The following is a 24,377-nucleotide window of genomic DNA, read 5'->3' as shown; positions in this document are numbered from 1 at the left end:
TTGTGGGCTACGAAGGACCTGGTCTACGTGGGCCGGGTCCTTCGCAGGATGCGGCCCCTGAATTTGGACATTGTGCGTCAATATAATCTGGATGCCTGGAACTCGTGCACTGAGAAACGTTCCACGGTGCAAAGTGTGATTAAAATGCGTTAAAATTTTTAATTCGTTAATTTCCCCGTGATTAATTAATCAAAATTAACACGTTAAAGTCCCACCCCTAATATATGTGTCTTGCGCTGATATTTCCTATTGTTATATTTTTGTATATAATTATATATATTTATGTATATGTTTATTATTTTATCATTTTTACTCGAGAGCTCTACACAAGAATTCCTATGTACCCAAACTCTGTGTGTGAGTACAAATGGCAAATAAAGTCTCTTGAATCTTGAATACTCCATGTCGTTGTAATGTTGCTAGTGTTATCGGCTAGTTTCCTTGTACTCAGCCCTCTCAGACATTATTGCATGTGTGCTGGTGGCTAAGATAAAGTGTTTGTTAAAAAGTGCATTTTGTTTGTTATTGATTTTGGTAATTGTTGGCCTGATTGTTGACTAAAAATATTAAGGAGAGGGTTTGTTAAGCACAATGTTGTGGATTGGAATGCTAGCGTTCACTTACTCCATGTTAAAAGAACATGATTGACTACTAAACAGTATATCCATATCAAAGCCATCAAGAGATTGTTTTCTCTGCCTTTTATTGTGATACTGTTTGGTTACATTTGTATTTCTTGAGCATTTGTGTTAGCTTTCACAAACCAGTGTTTATTTTATTTCCTTTTTTAGACCACAAGCTGCATCTGTGATGCATACTGGCTGAACCTCTGTGTAAAGCTGTGCTGCATAAACCCAAAGTAAACTCCTTAAAGACATTCTGACTCCTGAGGTATTCTTACCAACACACTAGGGCAGCACCACAACACCTGAACTAGTCCCTCACAGTCCAGTTTCAACAATGCTTGTTATTCTTCTCTGTCAAAAAGCCATGCAGACTGCTATTGCATTCTGTACTGTTGTTTGACCCCTTTGCAAAGGCAAATTAAACCTCACAAAGACAACCTATTTGTGTGAAAATTGATATATTTCAGATTTCCATAACAGATAGCATTAAGCCGGAATCAGTCTGCTATCAACCTGCTATCAGTTTGCAATTGAGTGGGGGTCAAGTTGGCAATTACATCAATCTGTTTTGATAATACAGCAATTACCTGTGATAACTCGGGAAAAATTGCAAATCTGTTGCAAATCCATTACCATCTAGGTAAACAGCAAATTACATTAATCAGAAATTCCCATTAACTACTTACAGAGTGAAGCCATAGATTTGAAGATGAAATTCAGACATTTCTCCACAAAAGAGTGATGTAGTTGCTGCAGGATGACAATCTAACCACAAAATGAAACAGTCGCTTGGCAACTGTGCTTTCATATAGTAATATAATCAGAATTCAACCAGCTGAATTGTCAACACCATTCTGGATTCTATACACTTCAACTGGGAGCAGCAAAGTCTGGTGGCTCTGATCTTTATTCAGACTTCATTTTTGTTTATTTATTTTTGCCAAGTACTGATGAATACTTTTGTGGACAGAAGAGTTTGCTCAAGAGAAGAGCTTTTTTCATTGAAATGGAGCAAATCTGGAAGATCCCACCCTGTTCTAGCTGAGATGAAGAGGTGGTTTTGTGGTTGCCGTGCTGGTGCAAAGGTGAACCCCTTTCTGCCAACAGTCATCATGGGAAATGTCAACTCTCTGCTCAACAAAACTGATCTGCTGGAGATACTGGTGAAGACTAAGAATGTATACCACAACAGCTGAAGTTCCATGTGAAGCTCTCTATTAAACTGTTGCTTGATACTCACAGACTTAAAGGACAGCAATAAGAGATTCAGTGATTTCTATTCAGAAATTTATACCTTGAAATCTACACATGAAGATTTGGATAGTTTTTTTTTTGACTCACTGCGCATTCCACAAGTGGATACAGTCTGTAGGGATGAACTGGACTCTGACTTTATACTCTCTGAGCTGTAGGAAGCTATTAAAAGTCTTCCAGCTGAAAAGACTGCTGGGCCAGATGGGACTGGCGCTGAGTTTTATAATGCCTTCCGTGGCACCCTCCCACCTTTACTACTAAGAATGATCAATGACACCTTCAAAAACAAAACACTTCCTCCTTCTCTCAATGAGGCTACTATCTTTGTCTTAAAAAAGGTAAAGATGAAATGGATCCAAGCAATTACAGGTGCATCACCTTGTTAAACAGTGATCTTGTAATAATCTCAAAGTACTGGCTAACTGCCTAAGTAATTATATTGTGGATATTATACACCCCGATCAAACAGATTTATCCCTGGCAGGTATTCCTTTTGCAATGTTCGTAACATTCTTAATATTTTGTATGCCGACAAAAGCAAAGGGGATGGGGCTCCAATATTGTCTCTAGATGTCCACAAGGCATTTGACATGAATAATTTATTGAATGGGTAAGAATTTTCTACACTAAGCCAAAATCATTCATCCTTACAGATGGGGACAGATCACAACCATTTAATGTGGAACATGGTGTGCAGCAGATGGACCCATTGTTCTCTTTGCTTTTTGAAATATCGTTGGAAACTTTGGCAACAGGCATTAGAGAACATGCAGGAATCAAAGGCAGTGAAGTGGGCGGTGCACAGACCCATGTGACCCTTTACACAGAAGACCTTCTGGTCTGTCTGGCCGATCGCAAAGTTTCAGTAACAAGCCTCCTAGAGTTTATCAGTTTGTTTGGTTACATCTTGTGATACACCATAAACTGGGGACAAGCAAATTTATGGCCTTAACAGACAACTTACTGGAGGATTTTCTCAAAAAAATACCTTTTCAAGTAGTTAATGACTAGTTTATATATTTGGGCCTGAGATTGACGAAGAACCAAAATCAGCTCTTTAATTGTAACTTTGGTGAATCAGTAGACAAACTAAAATCAGATATTGAGTCCTGAAGAATATCACCTTTATCAATATTGGATGGGTTAATGTGATTAAAATAGTGAGCCTGCCTAGGGTTTTATATCTCTTTCAGAACTTACCCACATATATTAAATTTTTGTTTTTCAAGAAGCTTGACTCTTTAATATTGTGTGGAGATATAAAATGCATAGGATAGTAAAGGTGCACCTACACAAATCAAAAAAGGAGGGTTTTCTGGGTCTCACAGTTTTTAAGCCCTACTACTGGGCAACTAATTTAAAAGCTCTCACCTATTGGAAACAGGAAGATCCCGTGAACATTAGAAACAAAACAGCCCCATATGGCCACTTTTAGAAGTCCCTGCCACCAGTATCACATCACTCCCTGCCTTGTTGTTTTAAAGTTTATCACGATTAGGTAAAGAAATTAAACAAAATTTTATCATTGAACATCTACTGAATCAGATAAAATTGGTTTACAAAATTCCCAGTGTCTCCATATATGCCCCCATATATGAAAAACCATTCATTTAAATCTGGTTTGTTGGATTCAGGGTTTGCTGCAGTGCATCTTCCCTTCAGTGTTCCCTCAATGTGACAAATGCTGCTCTGTTGAAGGATCTTATTTTGTTCTGCCCTAAATTGCATAATTTCTGGACTGCAGGTTTTGAATAGCTTTCCAAAACTTTTTCCAGAGACATTAAACCTACTCACAATGTGGCAAAGAGACTCTGGAACATTCTCGTGACATCCTTGAAGTTAGGAATGGTTGTTTCTAGGAAACTCATCCTTCTAAACTGGAAGTCTGCTAATGTGCCCTGCTTCACACTTTGGTTTTTCTTTTTGTTTTTTCTGTCTGTTGTATTTGTTCATTTTTCCTGTTTGTTTGTTTTTTTCTTCTTCCTGCATTTGTTGACAAGTCCCATTTTTGTAAAGTGAAGAATTGTAAATAAAGTTAGAAAAAAAAACTGTTGCTAAGATACAGACTTAACATCCAGAAGCAGTCTACAGTCATGTTTCTCTCTCCTCCAACCTGACTGGATTCACACAAACTATTGACTGTCCTACCAGAGAAAATACACCCTTGATCTGCTGTACGTCAATGTGGAAGAAGCTTACAAATCTACTGTTTTCCCACCACTTGGTAAGCTCTGTAATTGGAGCCAGACTGGACACGCTGGGAGAGGTGGTGGGAAAAATGGACACTAAAGACGTTAGAAGCCATCCTGAACAACTCTGATCACCCACTTTACAACATATTTTTGGAACAAAAAAATATCAGTACTGAAGGACTTCTCTAGAAGAGATACAGAAAATCAATGGTACCCACAGTGATCAGGTTTTTTTTTAATTCTCATACAAATAGCAGATGAGCTATGACAGATCCTTCTGGGATCAATAAAGTTATTCTTATTCTATTGCAAAGAGATGAGCTGTAGACAAGTTGCACTTACCAGTGCAGACTGATTCAGACTGATTGCAATGTGTTGGCAATCTGTGTGCATTTAGAAATGATTATTTATATATATTTATATTTGCAAACATTCATCATATGTCTGAAAGTCTGAGTCAGACCACGATTGTTTGGAGACAGGTTGCCTCCCACCAGGTGACCTGTGCAATCAGCTTGCAATCAAAATGAGCAACCTCCAATTCCAAGTGGCAAGGAGGCTGATGTCCTGTTTTCACTCTAGTATGACTGAGCCATAACTCACCAAATGGATCTTTGCAGACTACAGATTCTGAAACAGGTCCAGGTTCACTCTGTCCGATGTCATTCTGAGCCACCACTCTGAACATGTACTCAGCATCAGGGATGAGACCAGTGACATTGAACATGGTGGTGGTGATGTGGGTCTTGTTGTGGCGGACCCACTTCTCTGTTGAAACTTCCCTTCTTTCAACATAGTATCCAGTGACACGAGAGCCTCCATCATCACGGGGCCGGGCCCAGGACAGAGACACTGTGGACTTGGTAACATCCATGATCTCTGGTGGGTTGCTGGGAGGTTCAGGTGGGCCTGTGATAAAGGATGTTTTTAGTGAAATAAATAAACAGCTTTACAAATGACATCATCAGAGTTACAGCATGTTCAAATGGTATTGTTTATCAAACATGGCAATATCTTTATTAAATACAACATACAACATTTTCTTAGTTGGATTGAGAAAATCTGACAAATTGCGAAAGTATCAGTACTCACAAAGTGGTGTCTTTGGTTTGACAGACTCTTCAGACTTTAGAGCTCTGCTGACACCAAACTGATTCTCAGCAGAAACCCTGAAGTGGTACTCCACATTCTCCTTTAGGCCCTTCACTACTAGAGAGCTCCCAGTCACCCGAGCATCCACGGTATACCAGGCAGCCTTGGGCACCTCCCGCCTTTCCACTATGTATCCCAGGATGTCTGCACCACCATCATCTGACGGTGGCCTCCAACTGACCCTCACAGATCTCGCCTGAATGTCATCAAATTCCAGAGGACCTTCTGGGGCATCTGGGCGACCAATTACCTTCACCTTTTTTTGGGTGGGGGTGGGGGTCAGACAGTTCATTTAAGAGTCAAAAGTTTCATTTTCTGCTGTACATTTTATTATTATTTTAGCCACACTTTGACAGAGTCTCTCAGACATACTGCTCACCTTGATGTACACAGCCTTCCTGCCACATTTGTTCTCCAGCACCAAATCATAGGTACCAGTGTCATCTTTATGCGCCTCTTTGATAACCAGCTCAGTGATGTCATCATGAGTAGCAATCATGGCCCGATGGGAGATGTCACGACCATCCTTGGTCCACTTGCATGTAGGGATGGGTTTACCTTTAATGGGTACAGATAGGTGGATGACTCCACCCTGCCGGACCACATAGCCCTCCTCATATTTAGGATCCAGCTCATAGTCAGGATAATCTGTAGAAGACACAGGTTTTTTTGTTTTGATAAATTAGATTAAAGTTTCAATTACGAGATAAAAATGCACCAGTATATGCTATCAGTATATGCTATACCACTGTAAAATCAAAGAAAAGGATTCATAAATATTTAAATTTTTTTCTTTACCAAGCATCTCTTGAACCTTAACCACTCCGGGAATCTCAGCAGGTTCTCCGCAGCCACCAACATTGCAGGCGATGATCCTAAATTTGTATTCAGCACCTTGTGGCATGTGGGTGAGGGTGTACTCGCACATCTTGGTGGGGGTAGTGTTACACAGTGTCCATTCCACCTGGTCCACCTTCTGCATTTCAATGAAGTAACCAGTAATGATAGAACCACCCTCCTCTTCTGGTGGAAGCCAGGCTAAAGAGACTGAAGTCCTGGTAGTGTCGGTGACTCTAGGCTGGACTGGAGGACCTGGAGGCTCTGTTTAACAACACAGAGAGACCAGGTTAACATAATGACCCCACACATGTACAGCTAATTTAAAACAAAAGCAAGGAAAGCAGTACAGCTGTTACACTGATCTTTTGCGGGACATACCGATGGGATCCATAGCCACGGTTATGACAGAACTCTCGCTGGGTTTCCCAGCTCCTCTAGAGTTTAGGGCTGTGATACGGTGTTCGTACTCCAGGCCCTCAATCAGTCCAGAGGAACGGTACCTGGTCATAGTAACAGGGTTTTTGTTGATCCTCAGCCACCTGTCAGAACGGGCCTCTTTACGTTCTATGATATAGCCAGCAATGGTGGATCCACCATTGTCCACAGGTGGTTTCCAGGTCAGGGTCATGCCCTCATGGGTGACATCAAGCACCTCTGGCCTGCTTGGAGGTCCAGGGATAGCTACACAGAAAGAAACAAAAAAAACAAAAACAATAAGACAAGACAAAAGTACCAAATAGTTGAGCAGGAATAAACTATCCACAATGTAATAAGATACATGATTGTTTTTGGAGCTTAAATATCAAATCAGAAACTGTCTACCAATAGTGTAATGGTGCCCAGTGACCAACAATAACAGCATGAAAACATTTTTATTTTGCTATTTTATTTTGCTTTATTTGGCCATTCTTATTTTTTGAGGAAATTTCAGAACCCACCCACAAAAGATATGTGCCAAAGAAAAAAATGCCACAGAAACAAGTTGGACTAGTGGGCTTGAAGAGAAAAAGAAGAAGGCGGCTTTTAAAACAACAGTGGAAGTTCCCAAAGGTAGCACAGTTCTTACTGAAAGTACACGTAAAGGACAGGAAAGCTTTTTATGGAAAGAAAACTTACTCTTGGTGCTCTTGCACTCCACCACATCAGACTGCAGGAAGCCACCAACACCAAAGCGATTCATGGCTGCAACACGGAACACGTACTCAGTTCCTTCAGAGAGCCTAGTGAATTTGAAGCAGGGTCTTGTCACTGACTCTGAGATGGTGGTCCAACCAGGCCGGTGGGCATCACGCTGCTCAACGACATATCCACTGACATTGGCACCACCATCTTTCTCTGGGGGTTGCCAGCTAACTGTCACCGAAATGCCGTCAACTTCCTCTATCTTCATTGGACCAACAGGGATAGCCGGTTTGTCTGGATAGAAACATCACACCAGCTATTCAGATCTGATAGTCTTTGTCTGTCACCTTACTTTTCTCTGACAGTTAAAGTACACCTTACTACATAAAAATTAACAATGTAAAGCACTCACTTTATTAAAGACTGTTTGCTTACCCAGGACAATAACCTTGATAACCTCGGTTGCCATGCCAATGGCATTCTTCACCTCTAGTGTGTAGTCTCCTGTGTCATTGATGGTGGTATCACGGATGACCAGGTGGGTGTATTTCCCGTTGCTGTCAATCTTGATGCGGTCCAGGGTGTCCTTCAGCTTCACACCGCCAAAGTACCATGAGCAGACCGGCTGTGGTTTGCCCTTTATTGGGATGTTGAGGTCGATGGCTTTGCCACGGTGCACCTGAACTATCTTCTGAGGGATACTCGTCATGTCAATCTTGGGCATCACTGTAATACACACAAAATATTTGATATGACTTCTGTGGAGCTTCTCAGAGTTTAGAAAAAGCATAAATGATATGTGTGATGATTTGCGCGTTGATGTCTTACCCTTGATCTCTTGGATGATCACTGGAGTGATGATGTCCATGGGTTCACTGGCCCCCCTGCTGTTGGTGGCTCGGATTCTGAACAGGTATTGGTCATTCTCCGTCAGAGACTGGATAGTGTGCTGGGACACTGAGGCCTTAACTGTCGCCACAGCACTCCATCTGTCAGAGCCCACCTTGCAGGCTTCTATAATGTAGCCTGTCAAATTGCTGCCACCGTCATGCAAAGGCTTCTCCCAGTGCAAAGTGACAGAAGATTTGGTAACATCAACAATCTGAAGCGTCACAGGCACTGAGGGCACTTCACACACCAGTACAGCCTCCGCTGTCTCACAGGGCTCACCAACACCATAAATATTCTCTGGCAGGACTCTGAAAAAGTAGTGCACACCCTCCTCCAAACCTGTGATCCTGTAAAGGGTTTTCCTGCACTCAGTGGTTACAGTCTTATATGACTTCATGTTGGCCTCACGCTTCTCTATGATGTAGTTGCTGACATGAGCGCCACCATCAATGCTGGGGACATCCCAGGTGATCACAACAGATTCCTTGGTGTAGTCCTTCACCTTAACTGAACCTGGAGGGCCAGGAGTGTCTGCCAAAGAGAGACAAGTAAAGATTTTGGTTTTAAACTATTTTACTTTTACTAGCTGTATATTTTACTGTATTTAATTTAACTGCACATTATTGCATATTTTTTCCAAAATCATATAATAACTGTGGAAACGTTGGGTGACATACCATAGACTTTAACAAGGATGGTGGTAGTCTTTTTTCCAGACGGGTTCTCTGCCTCTACAACGTATTTTCCAGAGTCGTAGCGATCAACCTTCTCCACTATCAGTGAGGTGTACCTATCAGTAGTCTCAATATAACCACGGCTCTGCAGTTCTACCCCTGTCTTCCTCCAGGCCACGACTGGTGTCGGTCGACCAGTAACAGACACAAACAGGCGCAGGGTGCCTCCAGCACGGAGACACACTGTTTTCTTTAGGTCGTCAGCCAGCTCCAGGTCAGGCATTTCTGAGTGGACAGAGCACAGTTCAACAAGCTCAAATATATAATTTTAAAGATTTGTCAGTTAGAAGTGAGAGATATGTTTGGAAAACACACTGTTAAAAAAATATGCTCAAGAGGCATTTACTTCCCACCATTCCCAAAATCATCAAATTATCAAAAAACTATAAATTTCAAAGAAATGGGATACAATAAAGGAATACAATAAAAGTTATAATACTTTTAATGAGTAACCTGAAGGATAAAGAATATTGTCTTAAGGTATTTATTTATTTTGAAAAGAAATTTACCAATTTTCTCCAGTGGTTCCACCTCAGCACTTGGTTCACTGAACTCCCCAGTGCCATTGCTGTTAATGGCAGCAACTCTGAATCTGTACTTCTTATTGGCTGCCAGACCAGCAGCCACATAAGCATTAGTCTTGAGAGCTTTGGCAGTGGCACGGTACCACTGCTCAGTACCCTCCTCTAGAATCTCCACCATGTAGCCGGTGACGTCTGATCCACCATCATACATGGGCCTGGTCCAAGTCATTGTGATGCTGTGCTTTGTTGTGTCGGTAATACGAGGCACTGATGGAGGAGCTGGGGTATCTGGAGATGAAAATTTGATGTCAGCAAATATATGATGTCAAATGGTGTTGGCAGTGACACTCTTACTTGACATTGGCTCCCACTGCAGTATCGTACCACTTCCTGTTTCTGTTGCAATGCCTGTAGCTTAAGCTGTGTAGCTTGATTGATTATAAACTTTTGCATAGCAGCTTATTTCATACTGCAACCTACATGGGGTGGTTCAGGATGTAGAGCAGGTCACCTACTAATCAGAAGGTTGGCGATTTGATTCCTGGCTGCTCAAGTCTGCATTACAAAGTATCATCGGGCAAAATACTAAACCCCAAGTTGCTCTCTGATGCACCCTATCGGAATATGAATGTGTGTGAATGGTAAATAGAAAGCACTGTGTTGTAGAAGGAAGTGCGTGTATGAATAGGTGTGAATGAGTGAATGAGGCATGCTGTATAAGCGCTTTGAGTGCTTAAAGTAGAGTAGAAAAGCGCTATATAAAAAGTCCATTTACCATTTAGACACTCTCTCTACTTTTAAGATTAGGCTTAATTAGCCTAATTAAGGTTAGGCTGGCCCCCAACCATTCATGGCATATGGCTGCCCCTCCCTGATCCTGGTTGTCTCTGAAGTTTTGTCTTTGAAAGAGAGTTTTTCCTTCCCACTGTTGCCAAATGCTTGCTCATAGGGGGTTGTGTGATTGTTGGGGTGATCTCTCTAATACTGTATGGTCTTGAGATGACTTGTTGCGAATTGGTACTATATAAATAAAACTGATTTGAAACCAAAAATATTTCTTCGCCTTTCTTTTGTTATCAAATGGATAATGCCTTTCGTGTCTGCTGAAGCTTTGGAGATCTCAACCTGAGGTTTTAAAAAACAAATAAAAGTCTCTTACATGTGGGGTCTTTACACAGGATGTATGGTGAGGCGTCACTTGGCTGGCTGTATCCAGCAGAGTTGACTGCTGTCACCCTGAACTGGTACTCGCTTCCCTCTAGTAGACCCGTGATCTTCAGACGGATGTCATAGATGGTATAAGTCTTATTTACCCGGGTCCACCTGGTCCAAAGAACAAAAGAATACCACAAAGAGAAAGATGATAAGCATCTTTATTTCAGAAAGTGTATATCTGAACATCTTCATTGAATTTGAAAATTGTTCTGACCTGGTACTGCTTTTCTCTCGTTTCTCAACTATGTAGTTTTTGATCTCGCTTCCTCCATCACTCTCAGGCTTCAGCCATTCAATGATGACATGCTCCTTACCCACTGCAGTGGCCTCTGGTGTGCCTGGCTGGGAGGGGATTGCTGGGGAAGAAAGGAATTAACTGGTCAAAAAAAATAATGCAAATAAATCTACATTGCATTTTCCCTTTCACAAGACAAAATACACTGTTCAAAAAAATTAAAGGAACACTTATTAACAAGAGTATAGCATCAAGTCAGGCATCAAGGCAGTTCCTGGAGGATGAAGGAATTGATGCCACGCTTGCCTGACCTAAATTCAAGAGAACACCTCTGGGACTTTATGTTTCAGTCCATCCGACAAGGCCAGGTTGCACCTCAGACTGTCCAGGAGCTCAGTGATGGCCTGTTCCAGATCTGGGAGGAGGACCCATCTGTTGTCTCATTAGGAGCAACAGATATTTAGGATGCGGGGGTTATGCAAATTACTGAGTACAATTTTGAGTTGCTGAAATTAAATCTTGACAAAATATAGGTTGATAATTTTCATTTCCATCAAATGATGTGGTATCCATTCATTCCTAAATCATTACCTGGTCCATATCCATATAGATATCCAGTATTTTTTTCCCCGATGAAATCTGATGTGTTTCACAGTGTTCCTTTAACTTTTTCGGATTTAGATCTAACATCTAAATCCAAAATTGTGATTTTAGCTAAGACTCAAAAATGCAGCAGCTTACTGTAAGCATTTCTGGCAATGATGGGATCAGACTCCAAAGGAACTCCAGGCCCATACTTATTGACTCCTCTAACCCTGAAGATGTATTCATTGTTTTTGATCAGCCTAGTGCTGACACAGGACAGTGTCTTGCACTCAGTTTCCATGATGACCCAGTTGAGGCGGCTGGTCTCACGACGCTCCACAATGTAATGAGTGACAGAGTCTCCACCATCCTCCAGAGGTATCTTCCAGGACACCGTACATTTCTCCTCTGTGACTCTGCTGATCACAATCTTATCAGCTGGAGCTCCAGGAGTGTCTAAAAGACAGAAGCCAACATGTCAGTCAGAAAGTTCAAACTACTGAGACAGCTTAATGAAATAATTAATATCTTTTTGGCTGCTCACCCAGAACTTTAACACTGACAGCTGCAGTCTTAATTCCACTGGCATTCTTGACAGTCAGAATGTATCTGCCTGTGTCGTATCTGTCACAGTTCTTGATGACAGCCATGGCTCTGGTGGCAGTGTAGGTCAGTGAATATTTTTCTCCAAGCTCCAAAATCTTGTCACCCTTTGACCAGTACACTGTAGGCTCTGGTTTACCACCCACAGCGCCGTCCAGGACAAGGTCAGAGCCAGCGGTAATGGTGACAGTTTCACCTATAAGTTTGCTGTCGAGTTCAGCTTTGGGAGGAGCTGTAACAAGGAAGCAATGATTAATTTTACATTAAAACTAAAACAACAACATATACCAGTATAAAAAGCTATCTTTGTTTTAGTAATTTTAATTGCTGCACTCCAGGCAGGGCAGCGTCTTCTACACTGTGGTGCATTTATCTGTCAGTTGTTTATTATCTGTAAAATAATAGGAAATGTTTAGCCATAGACTAACAGTATCAAGGTGAAATACTCTTGAACTTACAATATTCATCCTTGCATGTGACTGGTCCGGTGGACTCTGACGGGACACTTTGCACACCAGCAGCATTCTTGGCGATGACACGGTACTCATAGGTCTCTCCCTCTCCTAGGTTTGTGATGGTGAAGTAGTTCTCTGTTATTGTGGTGTAGTTGCACTTAAGCCAGCGGTTGTCATCCCACTCATCTGTGCTATAGACTTTCCTCTCCACCACATAACCGATGATCTTACTGCCTCCATCATTAAAGGGCACGGTCCAGCACAATGACACAGAGGAGCGGCTGATGTCCGTCACCTCAGGTTTGCCAGGAGGGTCTGGAGAGTAGGTGTTGTCATAAAACTTAAATATAATTTTATGTACACAACTTCATTTGTTCTTAAAATATGTGCAGGTTCTCAGTAATCCAAGTGCCTGAGTTAAAGGAAAAAGGACTTCTTTTTTAGGTTCTTGAAGATGTTGCCTCGCTCATCCAAAAGGCTTCTGTAGCTAAAGAATTGCAAAAAAGTCCAGTTGCCTTCAGCTCAAGCACTAAAGACTAAAGGTTCCATTATGTATTATAGCTAGATGAAGTCAACAGTAATAACAGTACATTTTGTAATAAGTTGTTAGGACCTTGGCTGAACAAATATACAAATATACAGAATATATATTTGTAGTTAGGATGTGAATGGTTCCTTTACCAACAGGATTGAGTGCCACCACAGGCCTGGAGGCCTCGCTGGCCTTGCTGAGCCCAGCAAGGTTCATGGCATACACTCTGAATTGGTACTCCAGTCCCTCAATCAGGTTAGAGACCTTGTAATGACACTCCAGGCAGGGCAGCTTGTTCTCCCTCACCCACAGGATCGTGTTCCTCTCCTTCTTCTCAATCCAGTAGCCTGTCACCTTGCTGCCACCATCAGCATATGGAACGTCCCATTTGATGCTAATGGTATTGGCAGACACAGATACCACATCTGGACGAGTTGGAGGACTTGGAGGAACTGTAAAAAAGTGGAAGTGAGTGTATGGATTGTTTGAAGCACACCCTTATGCATTTATAAATACATTAAATGAAGGTACACATAAATCAGGACTTTATTTATTTAAACTGTTGCACAGAACCTACCAAATGGATGCTCAATCACAACAGGTGCAGACTCAATGGACTTGCTGACTCCAAATTTGTTCTCAGCACACACTCTAAATGTGTACTCCATGTATTTTGTGAGATGAGTCACTTTGATGGTGGTTCTCTTCACACTGGAGTTCACCACTTGCCAAGAAGCAGAACCAGACTCTCGTTTTTCTACAATGTAGTTGCTGATGTCACTGCCACCATCATCAGCTGGCTCAGACCAAGTTAGGGTGCAGGACTCTGAAGAGATTCCAGATATTTCCACTGGTCCTGTGGGTGGACTTGGTCTGCCGACTATGGCCACAGTAACTGTGAATGTCTTCACACCAGCAGCATTCTCGAGAGTCAGGTAGTATTTGCCACTGTCACTTCTCTTGCTGTCTTTCACCACCAAAGTAGTTCTTTCCTTTGAGGTCTTTATAGAGACTCTGTCTGTCTCCTTCAGCTTCATCTCTTCCAGTTTCCAGGTAACCTTAGGTGCAGGTCTGCCACTGATAGGGATGTCAATTGTGAAGGTGTTGGAAATCTTGCAGGTGATGAGCTGGTTGGTGATGCTGCTAAGATCAGCAGTTGGTTCAATGCAAGGCTCCTTGATGACCACAGAGCTGAAGGTACCCTGAGGCTCACTGATTCCAGCATCATTCTTGGCTTTGACTCTGAAGTCATACTCTGTGTTCTCAATCAGACCCTCAACCAACATCTTTTGGGACTTAGTCTCACCACTAACAACCCAGGAGTCAGTGCCCTTAGCTCTGAATTCAACAATATAGCCTCTAATGCGGCTACCTCCATCATGCTCAGGTTTCAGCCATACCAGTGAGGCTGTGGAATTGGTGGTGTCAACAACATCCAGTCTCTTGGGTGGTGCCGGTTCTTCTGTGGCAATGATAGGCTCCGTCATCTCATGTGGTTCTCCCTGGCCGTACTGGTTAACAGCAATCACTCTGAACAAATATTGCACACCAATTTCCAAACCAGTTACTCTGATCAACTGCCGTGAGCACTTGGTGCTGACCTCCTGCCAGGTGAGGCGGCTTGCTTCCCGCTTCTCCACAATGTAGTGGTGGATTCGGGATCCACCATCATTGGCAGGAGCATCCCACATCACTGTCAAAGCTCCGCGGGTAATATCTTTGAAGGTAATGGCTCCTGGAGGTCCAGGAGTGTCCAGCACTTTAACAGTGAAGGTGATGGACTTCCGCCCACTGTTGTTCTCTAGAGACAGAGTGTACTTGCCTGCCTCATATCTGGTGCAGTTCTCAATGGTCAGAGTAGAAAATGAATCTGTGGTGTTGACATCAGCCATTACAGGAAGCTCACCGTCTAACTTAGACCAGGTGGCCAGAGGAGCTGGCTTTCCTTTGAAATCAATATGTAGGGTCACAGTGCCTCCATTCTTTACAATGTGAGTTTGCTTGAAATCAGGCCCAAGGTCAATTTCAGGAGATGTAAGTCTGTCCAAAGATTGAACAGGGTTGGGCATCACTGAAGCTTCGCCCTCTCCTGATCCATTTACAGCACTGACTCTGAACTTATAGAGCTCTCCAGGTACTAGGCCTGTGACAGTGTACCTGGTGTGAATACAAATCTGTCTGTTGACTCTGTGCCACTCTTCCAGACTGGCTTTACACATGTCAATATTGTAACCAATGATTTCCATGCCACCATCAAAGACTGGCTTGGTCCATTCCAGGGTGACAGAAGACTTTGTAGAGTCAATGACCTAATCAACAACAACAACAAAAAAAGAGCATAGTTACAATTTTTTATGGCTGTTTTTTTTTCTATACTCTGAGGTTGAGTAACGGAGGTTTCTTCTTTAGTACAAAGCTGCACCTGTTTTGCATTCTAGTTGTCTCTTACAATTGTATATGTTTGCTATTTTTTGCTATTCTGTTAAATTAAATAGTAAAAACAAAAAGGATAAAACTTATATGAATGGCCTGTCAATTGTGAAGACCAGTTTAGAAAAAAGGAAACTTGAAAGCTAATTATATGAGTGTTAATGCAAGATCTACCTTGATTACAGTGGGAGCACTGGGAGCACTGGTTGGCTCTCTGCATTTGAAGAGCCTGGAGGTGCTGCTGGCTGGTCCAATACCAGCACCATTTTCAGCCATAACACGGAATTCATATTCATTGCCCACAGTAAGGTTGGTGACACGGTGCCTTAGCTCTGTGATGGGCCTCTTGGAGGAGACCTTCACCCAGTGCAGGCTCTTCTTCTCTCTCCTCTCCAGGATGTAGTGTTTGATTTCATTGCCTCCATCTGACCGTGGCCTGGTCCAACACAGGGTTATGCTGTCTCCAGTAACATGGGTGGCATCTGGCGTACCAGGGGCATCAGGAACGGCTGAGGGGAAGAGCAGGAAATATAATTTTTTTTAATAAAAATAATATTTTGAATGGAAAACGTTTTTTTGAGTGCAATAGAAAACTCAGATCAGTTTTTAAGGGTGGCTCAACAAGTCAAACAGACAACAGTTGAGCAACTTGACTCACTGTATTGCATCTTTGCAATTATAGGATCAGAGTCTAGTGGTTTGCCGACACCAAACTTGTTGACAGCAGAGATTCTGAACTGGTACTCATTGCCCTTGATGAGGTTGGTGGCATTGTAAGAGCAAGCTTCACACTTGGAAGTGACCAAGGCCCAAGAGATCCTGGATGTCTCCCTTTTCTCCACCACATAGTGGGTAATGGCAGCACAGCCATCATTCTCTGGTGGGTTCCACCACACAGTGCACTTCTCAGCTGTGATGCCTGTGAAACGGATAGGACCCTCAACGGGTCCTGGTGTATCTGCAAGGAAACGGATAATTAAGGAGTTATTTGGTTATGGTAAAAAACATTTGTGTCAACAGAAACTGGTTTGTCTAATACAATGATATTGAAAGAAATTGTCCCTGTTTACCAACCTTGCACTCTAACGTTCACATCAGCTTTCTTGGTACCAGAGCTATTTTTGGCCTCTACTGTGTAAATTCCACGGTGGTTCCTGTTAGAATCACGAATAAACACACTACTGGTGCCAATTCCAGTGGTAATCTCAATGTCAATCATAGTCCTCTTGTCAATCTCTTTGCCATCCTTGTACCAAACAACCTGTGGCACTGGACGGCCGGTAATTTTGCAGCTGAGGTTAATGTTATCTCCAGCCCTGAGTGTGAGCACCTGGTCTGGAGACCATTCAATCTCAGGAGCAACTGGAGATGGAAAGAGACAAAAAGATCAGGAGTCAGCATCAAGAAAGATGTAAGTTGTTAAAAAAAACCATATGAATATAAAATATTTTAAAGTTTTTTACAACTTAAAATAATTTTTTTATACTGAAAATACTTACTGCTTTCATCCTTAGTCATAATGTATCCAGAGGAGTTGGATGGTGGACTGACTGTGCCAACAGCATTCCTGGCAATCACTCTGAACTCAAATCTGTCTCCAGGGGAGAGACCAGTCACAGTGAACTGGGTCTCACTGATATCAGTGAAGTTACATCGTAGCCATTTGCCTCTGCCTTGGCGCCTCTCCACGTTATAGGCCACAATTTTGCTGCCACCATCCCTCTTGGGAATGTCCCATTGGAGGGTGACTGAGTCTCTGGTTACATCAATGCAGACTGGTGTTCCAGGTGGATCTAATTGATGCAAGAAGAAAGTAATTGATGAATTACTCCATAGTATTTGAATTTTAAGCAATAAAGAAACAAGGCACAATGTCTAAAATCTGTAAATACAAAGCTATTCCTGAATACAGACAGATGTACTGGCCGACCTGTACTTACCAACAGGAGACATAGCGAGTGCATGTTTGCTCTGTTCACTGACAGGGCTGAGTCCAGCATTGTTCTCCGCATAGATTCTGAAGGAGTACTCCAGACCCTCCATGAGACCAATTATCCTGTACTCTCTGTTGGAGATGATTGTGGAATTCACCTTCTGCCATAACAGGCTGTTCCTGTCCTTCTTCTCAACATGATAACCCAAAATGGGGGAACCCCCATCAAAACCTGGGGCCTCCCATCTGATTGTCACACCGTCACTGGTGATGTTGTAGGCAACTGGTTTTCCTGGGGGACCTGGAGGTTTGTACTGGTGCTGGGCAATAATTTCTGAGGAAATGAGTGGTTCACTGACCCCATACTTATTCTCGGCACGGACTCTGAACTGGTAATGCATTCCTTTCACCAGGTTAGGAATCTTGAAGGTAGTCCTGACAACACTGGAACAGACCATCTTCCAGTTGGCCTGGGAGGTTTCACGTTTCTCCACACTGTAGCAGGTGATCTCGCCACCTCCATCTTCCTTCGGCTCATCCCAGGAGATAATAACACTCTGAGCTTTTATTTCGTCAAAGCGGATGGGGCCAGTAGGCACTGAAGGGGGACCCAGAGTGATCACATTGATGTCAAAATAGTTCTTGATAACTCTGTTGTCCAGAACCAAGGTGTACTGTCCAGCATGCTCTTTCTTAACCCCTCTGACTGTAACCGCAGTCTTGTTGTCAGTGGTCCTAAAGCGAATCTTCTCACTTTCCTTCAGTGGGAAATTATCCTTCAGCCAGCTGATTGCAGGTCTTGGTTTTCCCTTGAATGGTAACTCAATGTGGATGTTTTGACCTATACGAACAGCAAGCTCTCCATTGGGATAATCAATGAGGCTGGCTTCAGGTGGAATAATGAGGTCCATCACTGTGATTGGACCAATTTGAGAGAAGTCACTGTTGCCTTTCTCATTCTTTGCAAACACTCTGAAATCCATGAGAGCATTTTCCCTGAGTCCTGTCACTTCACAACTGCAGCGCTTGCATTTAGCACCTAAAGTCCAGTTGACTTCATCCTGGGCTCTCTTCTCGATGATATATTCAGTGATGTGGCTGCCACCATCATGGTCAGGTCTGCTCCACTGCAGGGTGACAGAGTTCTTTGTGGAGTCTACCATTACCAAGTCTTTAACCCCTCCTGGAGTTTCTGTTGCTCTGACAGGCTCAGTGGTCTCACAAGTGTCGCCCACACCAAACTCATTTTGAGCAGACACACGGAAGAAGTAAGCTATATCTTCTTCCAGGCCTGACACCTTGTAACTTGTATTTAAACACTCATCAGTAATCACCTGATAAGCCTTCATGGTGGAGGCCTTCTTCTCAACAATGTAATTAGTCACAGGGGAGCCACCATCAACGAGAGGAGGCTCCCAGCTGAGTGTTAGCTTTCCTCTTGTCACATTCTTGATCATCAGTTTCTGGCAGGCGGCTGGACTGTCAAGAACCTTAACAGAAATGGTAACTATCTTGGGTTCTCCCACACCATTCTCAATCTCCAGCACATACTTTCCGCAGTCATCACGGGTAACCTTAGGGATGAGGAGTGTGGTGGCTCTTTCAGTGCTGGTGATTGTGTAACGGTTGTCACCAGACATGTTACGATCACCACGACGCCAGGTGACATTTGGTGTAGGACGTCCCTTCAGGGGGATAAATACTTTCACATCACGACCAGCCTTTGCTGTGTATTGAGTTGTCATGGCAACATCCAAATCCAAGTCAGCCTCCTCTGTTATAATACAAAGATGGGAAAGATCATTATTTTGACATTATTCTTGATCAGTCTCAAGGCTAATGTCTTGTGCCATAAAGGGACCTATATAAATACAAACCTAAAATATCTTTGGCTTGCACAGGCTGGTACATTTTGATGTCTTCTCCTTTGCCCTTACAGTTGACAGCAGATACTCTGAAGAAGTAGTAGGTGCCAGGTTTGAGATGGGCCACCACATACTCACACGTCTTGACTTGTGGGTTGGTAATCACCCATTCTTTGTCCTCTGTATTCATCTGTTCCAAAATGTAGTGTGTAATTTCACTGCCACCATCATAGACAGGCTTCTCCCATCCAAGGGTGATAGAAGTCTTTGTGGAGTCAACCACATGCAGCTTAGTGGGTTCACCGGGTAGATCTGGAGAAGACAAAAGGATAATCCCAACAATAAAGGAATTCCTCAAATGTGGACAACATGAGGCTTACTGCAAAGTAAAGTCAAATACCTATGGGATCATAGGCCTTATAGAGGTCAGAAGGCTCAGAGTAGTTTCCTGCACCAGCCTTGTTGACAGCACAAACTCTGTACTGGTACTCATTGTTCTCCACCAGGTTGGTGACTTTCTGCCTGGTGTCTCTGATAGTGCCCTTCACCACCTGGATAAAAAATGGATTTTATAAAGCTACCACCTGCCACTTGTTGGTAGACTCGTGCTTGAAGTTTTTAGGTATAGACTAGGAAACAAACCTTGAACCATTGTAGACTCTTCTTCTCCCTTTTCTCCAGGTAGTACCCATCAATATCACTGCCTCCATCCAACGCTGGTCTTTCCCAGGTCACTGTCATCGTCGACTTGGTGATCATACTAACTTTAGGCTTGGATGGCTCACTGGGAGGTACTGTCCAAAATCAAAATGATAGTTGAAGAACTTATAAGTTCACCATTGTTTATAAAGAAGCTTGATATATATCCACATCTTTTTCTTTCTTATTCTGATACCATATGTACAGTCGTGGCCAAAGGTTTTGAGAATCACACAATTATTAGTTTTCATAAAGCTTGCTGCTTCAGTTTTTATGATGGCAAAATGCACATACTCTAGAATGGTACATGTACAAGTGATCAGATGAATTGCAAATAATTGCAAAGTCCCTCTTTGCCATGAAAATGCCCCCCCCCCCCCCCCCCCCCAAAAAAAAGAAAAAAAAAAAGAAAAAAGATTTCCACTTAATTTCAGCCCTACACAAAAGTACCTGCTGATATTACTTCAGTGACGCTCTCATTAACACAAGTGAGAGTGTTGATGGGGACAAGGCTAGAGATCAATCTTTCATGCTGATTGAGTTCAAAAAGTAGATTGGATGCTTTAAAAGGAGGGTGGTTCTTGAAATAATTTTTCTTCCTTTTTTATTGAAAGTAAACACCTGCAGTCATCATTGCTTTGCATAGAAACAGCTTCACAGGCATTGGAATTGTTGCTAGTAAGCTTTCACCTAACTCAACCATATAGCCAATCTTTAAGAACTTCAAGGAGAGAGGTTCAATTGTTTTCAAGAAGACTTCAAGGTGTCCAAAGGTAATTCAGCTGCAGGATCGGGGCATCACCAGTGTAGAACTTTCTCAGGAACGGCAGCACGCAGGTGTGAATGCATCTGCACGTGCAGTGAGACAAAGACTATTGTGGGTGGCCTGATGTCAAGAAGGACAGCAAAGAAGCCACTTTGCTCCAGCAAAAATATCAAGGACAGATGAAATCTTGCATAAAGAATGGGGATTGGACTGCTGAGAACTGGGATAAAGTTATTTTCTTTGATGAAGCCCCTTTCTAATTGTTTGGGCCATCTGGAAAAACTACGAAAAGGTGAGTGCTACCATCAATCCTGTGTCATGCTAACAGTAAAGCATCCTAAGACCATTCATGTATGGAGCTTACTCACAATTTTGCCTAAGAGCACAGCCATGAACAAAGAATGGTACCAAAACATCCTCTGAGAGCAACTTCTCCCATCCATCCAGGAATGGTTTGTTGAAGAAAAATGCCTTTTCCGGTAAGGCAAGTGCAATAAAGTGGCTCAGGGAACAAAACATTGAAATTTTGGGTCCATGGCCAAGAAACTCCCCAGACCTTAATCCCACCAAGAATTTGTTGTCAATCTTCAGGAGGTGGATTGACAAAAACAAAACAAAACAAAACAAAACAAAACAAAACAAAACAAAACAAGAAAAAAAACAAAAAAAAAACCCAAAACAAAAAAACAAAACACAAATTCTGACAAACTCCAAGCATCGATTATGCAAGAACGGATTGCTATCAGTGAGGCCCAGAAGTTGATTGACAGCATGCCAGGGGGACTTGCAGAGGACTTGATTATTGATTCTGTATATAAACTTAATGTAACTGTCAATAAAAGCCTTTGAAACTTATGAAATGCTTGGCATTTTACTGCAGTATGCCATAGAAACATTTGACTAAAATATCTAAAAACACTGAAGCAGCAAAGTTTGTGAATAACAATATGCTGAGGTGTACTTAATGTATTATGGGGTTGACTGATGGTGAGTTTATTCTACTTGCTTACCATATGTATTCTTGGCAATAACAGGCTCAGACTCCAGTGGCTCTCCGATGCCATACTTGTTGACCCCACGGACTCTAAAGATGTACTCGTTACCCTTTATGAGTCTGGGCACGTTCACAATGCAGTCGACCAATTTCTCTGAGACAATGGACCACATTACCCTGCTGGTCTCCCTCTTTTCAACAATGTAATGTGTTACCATGGCACCACCTTCATCAGCAGGCGGGGACCACATTATGGTGATGTTGTCAGCTGTCACCTTCTTGAACTGAATCTCTCCTGCAGGGGGCCCTGGCTTGTCTGGGTAGAGAAGGTAAACATTTTAAGTCATGGTGTATACTGTGTGTTTAATACATCTTATGCAATGAAAAAAAAAGTTTTAAATAAATACCTTGAATGAGCAGCCTGACAAGGCCACATGAAGATCCAAGGGAGTTCTTCACCTTGACTTCATAGGTTCCTGAGTTAAGACGAGTAGTTTCCTTCAGGAACACAGTTGTGGACTCAAAAGTGTGTTTGAAAGATAGCTGAGACGTGGGCTCAAGCTCTCTGCCATCTTTAAACCACTCAATACTGGGAGCAGGTTTGGCCCTGATATTAAATTTGAGTTCCACATTAGAGCCAGCCATGTGCTTGACTTCATTAAGGTACTCCTGAGGTATTTCAATCTCTGGGGCACCTGGATAATAAATTAGAAAACAGGAAGGTGTGTTCCAATTTTTAATAGATCTATACATTGCAGATGGTAGAACATGTCAGACATTAATGAGAAATAATACCTTTAAGTGACAAGACAATGCATAATTGCAGAAAAAAAAATACAAAAATATCATCCAACATGAAACAGGCTTACCATAAGTGTCCACACATGTGGCTGGTCCAGCAGTCATAGATGGGTTGCTCACTGAACCAACTGCATTTTTGGCCATGACTCTGAACTCATAGGTTTCATCCTGGGTGAGGCCAGTCACAATGAAGCGGGTGTCTGTGACATTGGTGAGGTTAACTTTAGACCATTTGGAGCTAACACCCTCTCTCTTCTCGATGATGTAACCAGTGATCGGGGATCCACCATCATAGTCAGGCTTCTGCCAGGCCAGGCTAATGGAGCTCTTAGTGATGTCAGTAATGCGCAAGTTGATGGGTGGCTCTACAGAATCATACAGAGAGAATATTACAGAAAATCTCAATTCCAAGATTTTTTCCTAGGTATTTCATTGACTTGAAACTCACCACAGGCATCAATAGCCAACACTGGATCAGAAGCCTTGCTGAACGCACTGATTCCAGCAGCGTTCTCTGCTGCTACCTTGAACTCATAAATAAGTCCTGCATTTATGTTGGTGACCTTAAAGTGTGTGGCACGGATCACGGTTTTGTTGACTCTCTGCCAAAGGATGCTATTTCTGTCTTTCATCTGGAGATGGTAGCCGAACACATGGCTGCCTCCATCTGACTTTGGCTCCTTCCAGGCTACAGTAATGCTTTCCCTGGTCACAGCAGTAATGTCTGGAGTTGATGGAGCATCTGGTATAGCTGGAAGAAAAGAGGCAGAGTTTTTAAATGTTGAGAAGTTCACAATGTGAAGGTGTAAAGAATGAGTAGCAAAAATGATAAATTTACATGAAAGAAGAAGTAAATCAAAAACCGCTTACTGTAAGGAAGGCTGACGGTGACAGTTGGTGAGTCAATGTGTTCACTGATTCCATATCGGTTCTCTGCCCTAATTCTGAACTGGTACTCCAGACCAGTGGTTAGCTTCATAATCTTCATGGTGCAGCGAGCCACAGCTGAAGACACGTCTATCCAGTTGGCTGTAGTTGTCTCCCGCTTCTGGATGATGTAGTTGGTAATTGGGCTGCCACCATCATATGCTGGTGGGAGCCACTTTAAGCTTACACTGTCTTCTGTGACATCATACAGTTCCACTGGCCCAAGTGGGGCACTGGGGCAGTCAAGAACCACAATATTTACAAAGGACTTTGTGGTTCCACTGGAGTTGGAGGCAGTGATATCATAGCGGCCTGAGTCTCCAGCAACGCTCTCGCGCAGAGTAATCTTGATGCTGTCAGGAGTGACTTCAGAGTTAAACCGCATTGTTGACTTGAGCGGTACATTATCCTTGGACAGAGTGACTTTAGGTAAAGGCCGGCCTGTCAATGGAATCTCACACTTGAGGGTAGATCCAGCTCTAACATATGCTGTGTTGTGGGGGAAGTCCTTCATGTTGATCTCAGGAGATTCTAGAACAAAAAAGTACCAAAAAGAATTACAACAGGAGAAATCAGTTGGAGTATTTACTAACAGCATTGCACATTCTGATTATTATGATACTTTACCAAGCTGGTCTTTGACCACTACAGGAGTAGCCATTTCCTTAGCATCACTCAGTCCAGCATGGTTCTCAGCTCTGACTCTGAAGAAGTACTCAGCATTCTCCCTCAGACCAGACACTGTGAAGTGGATGGATTTTGTTATGCCACATTTAACCCACTTCTCTTGTCCTTTCTCCAGTGCTTCTACTAGGTAGCCCGTAATTCTGCTGCCTCCATCTTGTTCTGGCTTGGCCCAGGCCAAGGAGACACTTTCCTTGGTGACATCAATTACACCTAGCTTTGGTGGTGGACTTGGTTTTTCTGGAGGAAGAAGATATAATGTGTTAATAAAAATAATAAAAAAAATCTTGTTATATCTTTTATATAACAATAAAAAAT

At 42.6% G+C, this 24,377-nt stretch overlaps 1 protein-coding gene across 1 annotated transcript in view; it reads right to left on the bottom strand.

Moving 5' to 3' along the window:
* ttn.2 (titin, tandem duplicate 2) overlaps positions 1 to 24,377 on the bottom strand; it is a 266,459-nt gene that overhangs the window by 12,630 nt on the left and 229,452 nt on the right. Inside the window, exons 207-237 of the mRNA XM_030724391.1 lie at positions 24,003 to 24,299; positions 23,319 to 23,906; positions 22,897 to 23,199; positions 22,517 to 22,813; positions 22,055 to 22,342; positions 21,664 to 21,963; positions 19,831 to 19,982; positions 19,589 to 19,739; positions 19,201 to 19,500; positions 17,331 to 19,097; positions 16,890 to 17,183; positions 16,465 to 16,752; positions 16,049 to 16,348; positions 15,565 to 15,899; positions 13,538 to 15,269; positions 13,110 to 13,412; positions 12,432 to 12,743; positions 11,915 to 12,205; positions 11,527 to 11,826; positions 10,765 to 10,906; positions 10,495 to 10,658; positions 9,321 to 9,623; positions 8,755 to 9,036; positions 8,015 to 8,608; positions 7,622 to 7,912; positions 7,181 to 7,480; positions 6,443 to 6,745; positions 6,023 to 6,325; positions 5,604 to 5,872; positions 5,165 to 5,480; positions 4,676 to 4,981 (exon numbers count right to left, since the gene is read on the bottom strand). Coding sequence (XP_030580251.1) covers positions 4,676 to 4,981; positions 5,165 to 5,480; positions 5,604 to 5,872; positions 6,023 to 6,325; positions 6,443 to 6,745; positions 7,181 to 7,480; positions 7,622 to 7,912; positions 8,015 to 8,608; positions 8,755 to 9,036; positions 9,321 to 9,623; positions 10,495 to 10,658; positions 10,765 to 10,906; positions 11,527 to 11,826; positions 11,915 to 12,205; positions 12,432 to 12,743; positions 13,110 to 13,412; positions 13,538 to 15,269; positions 15,565 to 15,899; positions 16,049 to 16,348; positions 16,465 to 16,752; positions 16,890 to 17,183; positions 17,331 to 19,097; positions 19,201 to 19,500; positions 19,589 to 19,739; positions 19,831 to 19,982; positions 21,664 to 21,963; positions 22,055 to 22,342; positions 22,517 to 22,813; positions 22,897 to 23,199; positions 23,319 to 23,906; positions 24,003 to 24,299 — 12,171 coding nt within the window. The remainder of the gene's footprint in view (positions 1 to 4,675; positions 4,982 to 5,164; positions 5,481 to 5,603; positions 5,873 to 6,022; positions 6,326 to 6,442; positions 6,746 to 7,180; positions 7,481 to 7,621; positions 7,913 to 8,014; positions 8,609 to 8,754; positions 9,037 to 9,320; positions 9,624 to 10,494; positions 10,659 to 10,764; positions 10,907 to 11,526; positions 11,827 to 11,914; positions 12,206 to 12,431; positions 12,744 to 13,109; positions 13,413 to 13,537; positions 15,270 to 15,564; positions 15,900 to 16,048; positions 16,349 to 16,464; positions 16,753 to 16,889; positions 17,184 to 17,330; positions 19,098 to 19,200; positions 19,501 to 19,588; positions 19,740 to 19,830; positions 19,983 to 21,663; positions 21,964 to 22,054; positions 22,343 to 22,516; positions 22,814 to 22,896; positions 23,200 to 23,318; positions 23,907 to 24,002; positions 24,300 to 24,377) is intronic.

Source organism: Archocentrus centrarchus, unplaced genomic scaffold (genome assembly GCF_007364275.1).
Source record: "Archocentrus centrarchus isolate MPI-CPG fArcCen1 unplaced genomic scaffold, fArcCen1 scaffold_36_ctg1, whole genome shotgun sequence".
NCBI lineage: Eukaryota > Metazoa > Chordata > Actinopteri > Cichliformes > Cichlidae > Archocentrus > Archocentrus centrarchus.
This window is presented reverse-complemented; position numbering and strand designations above follow the sequence as displayed.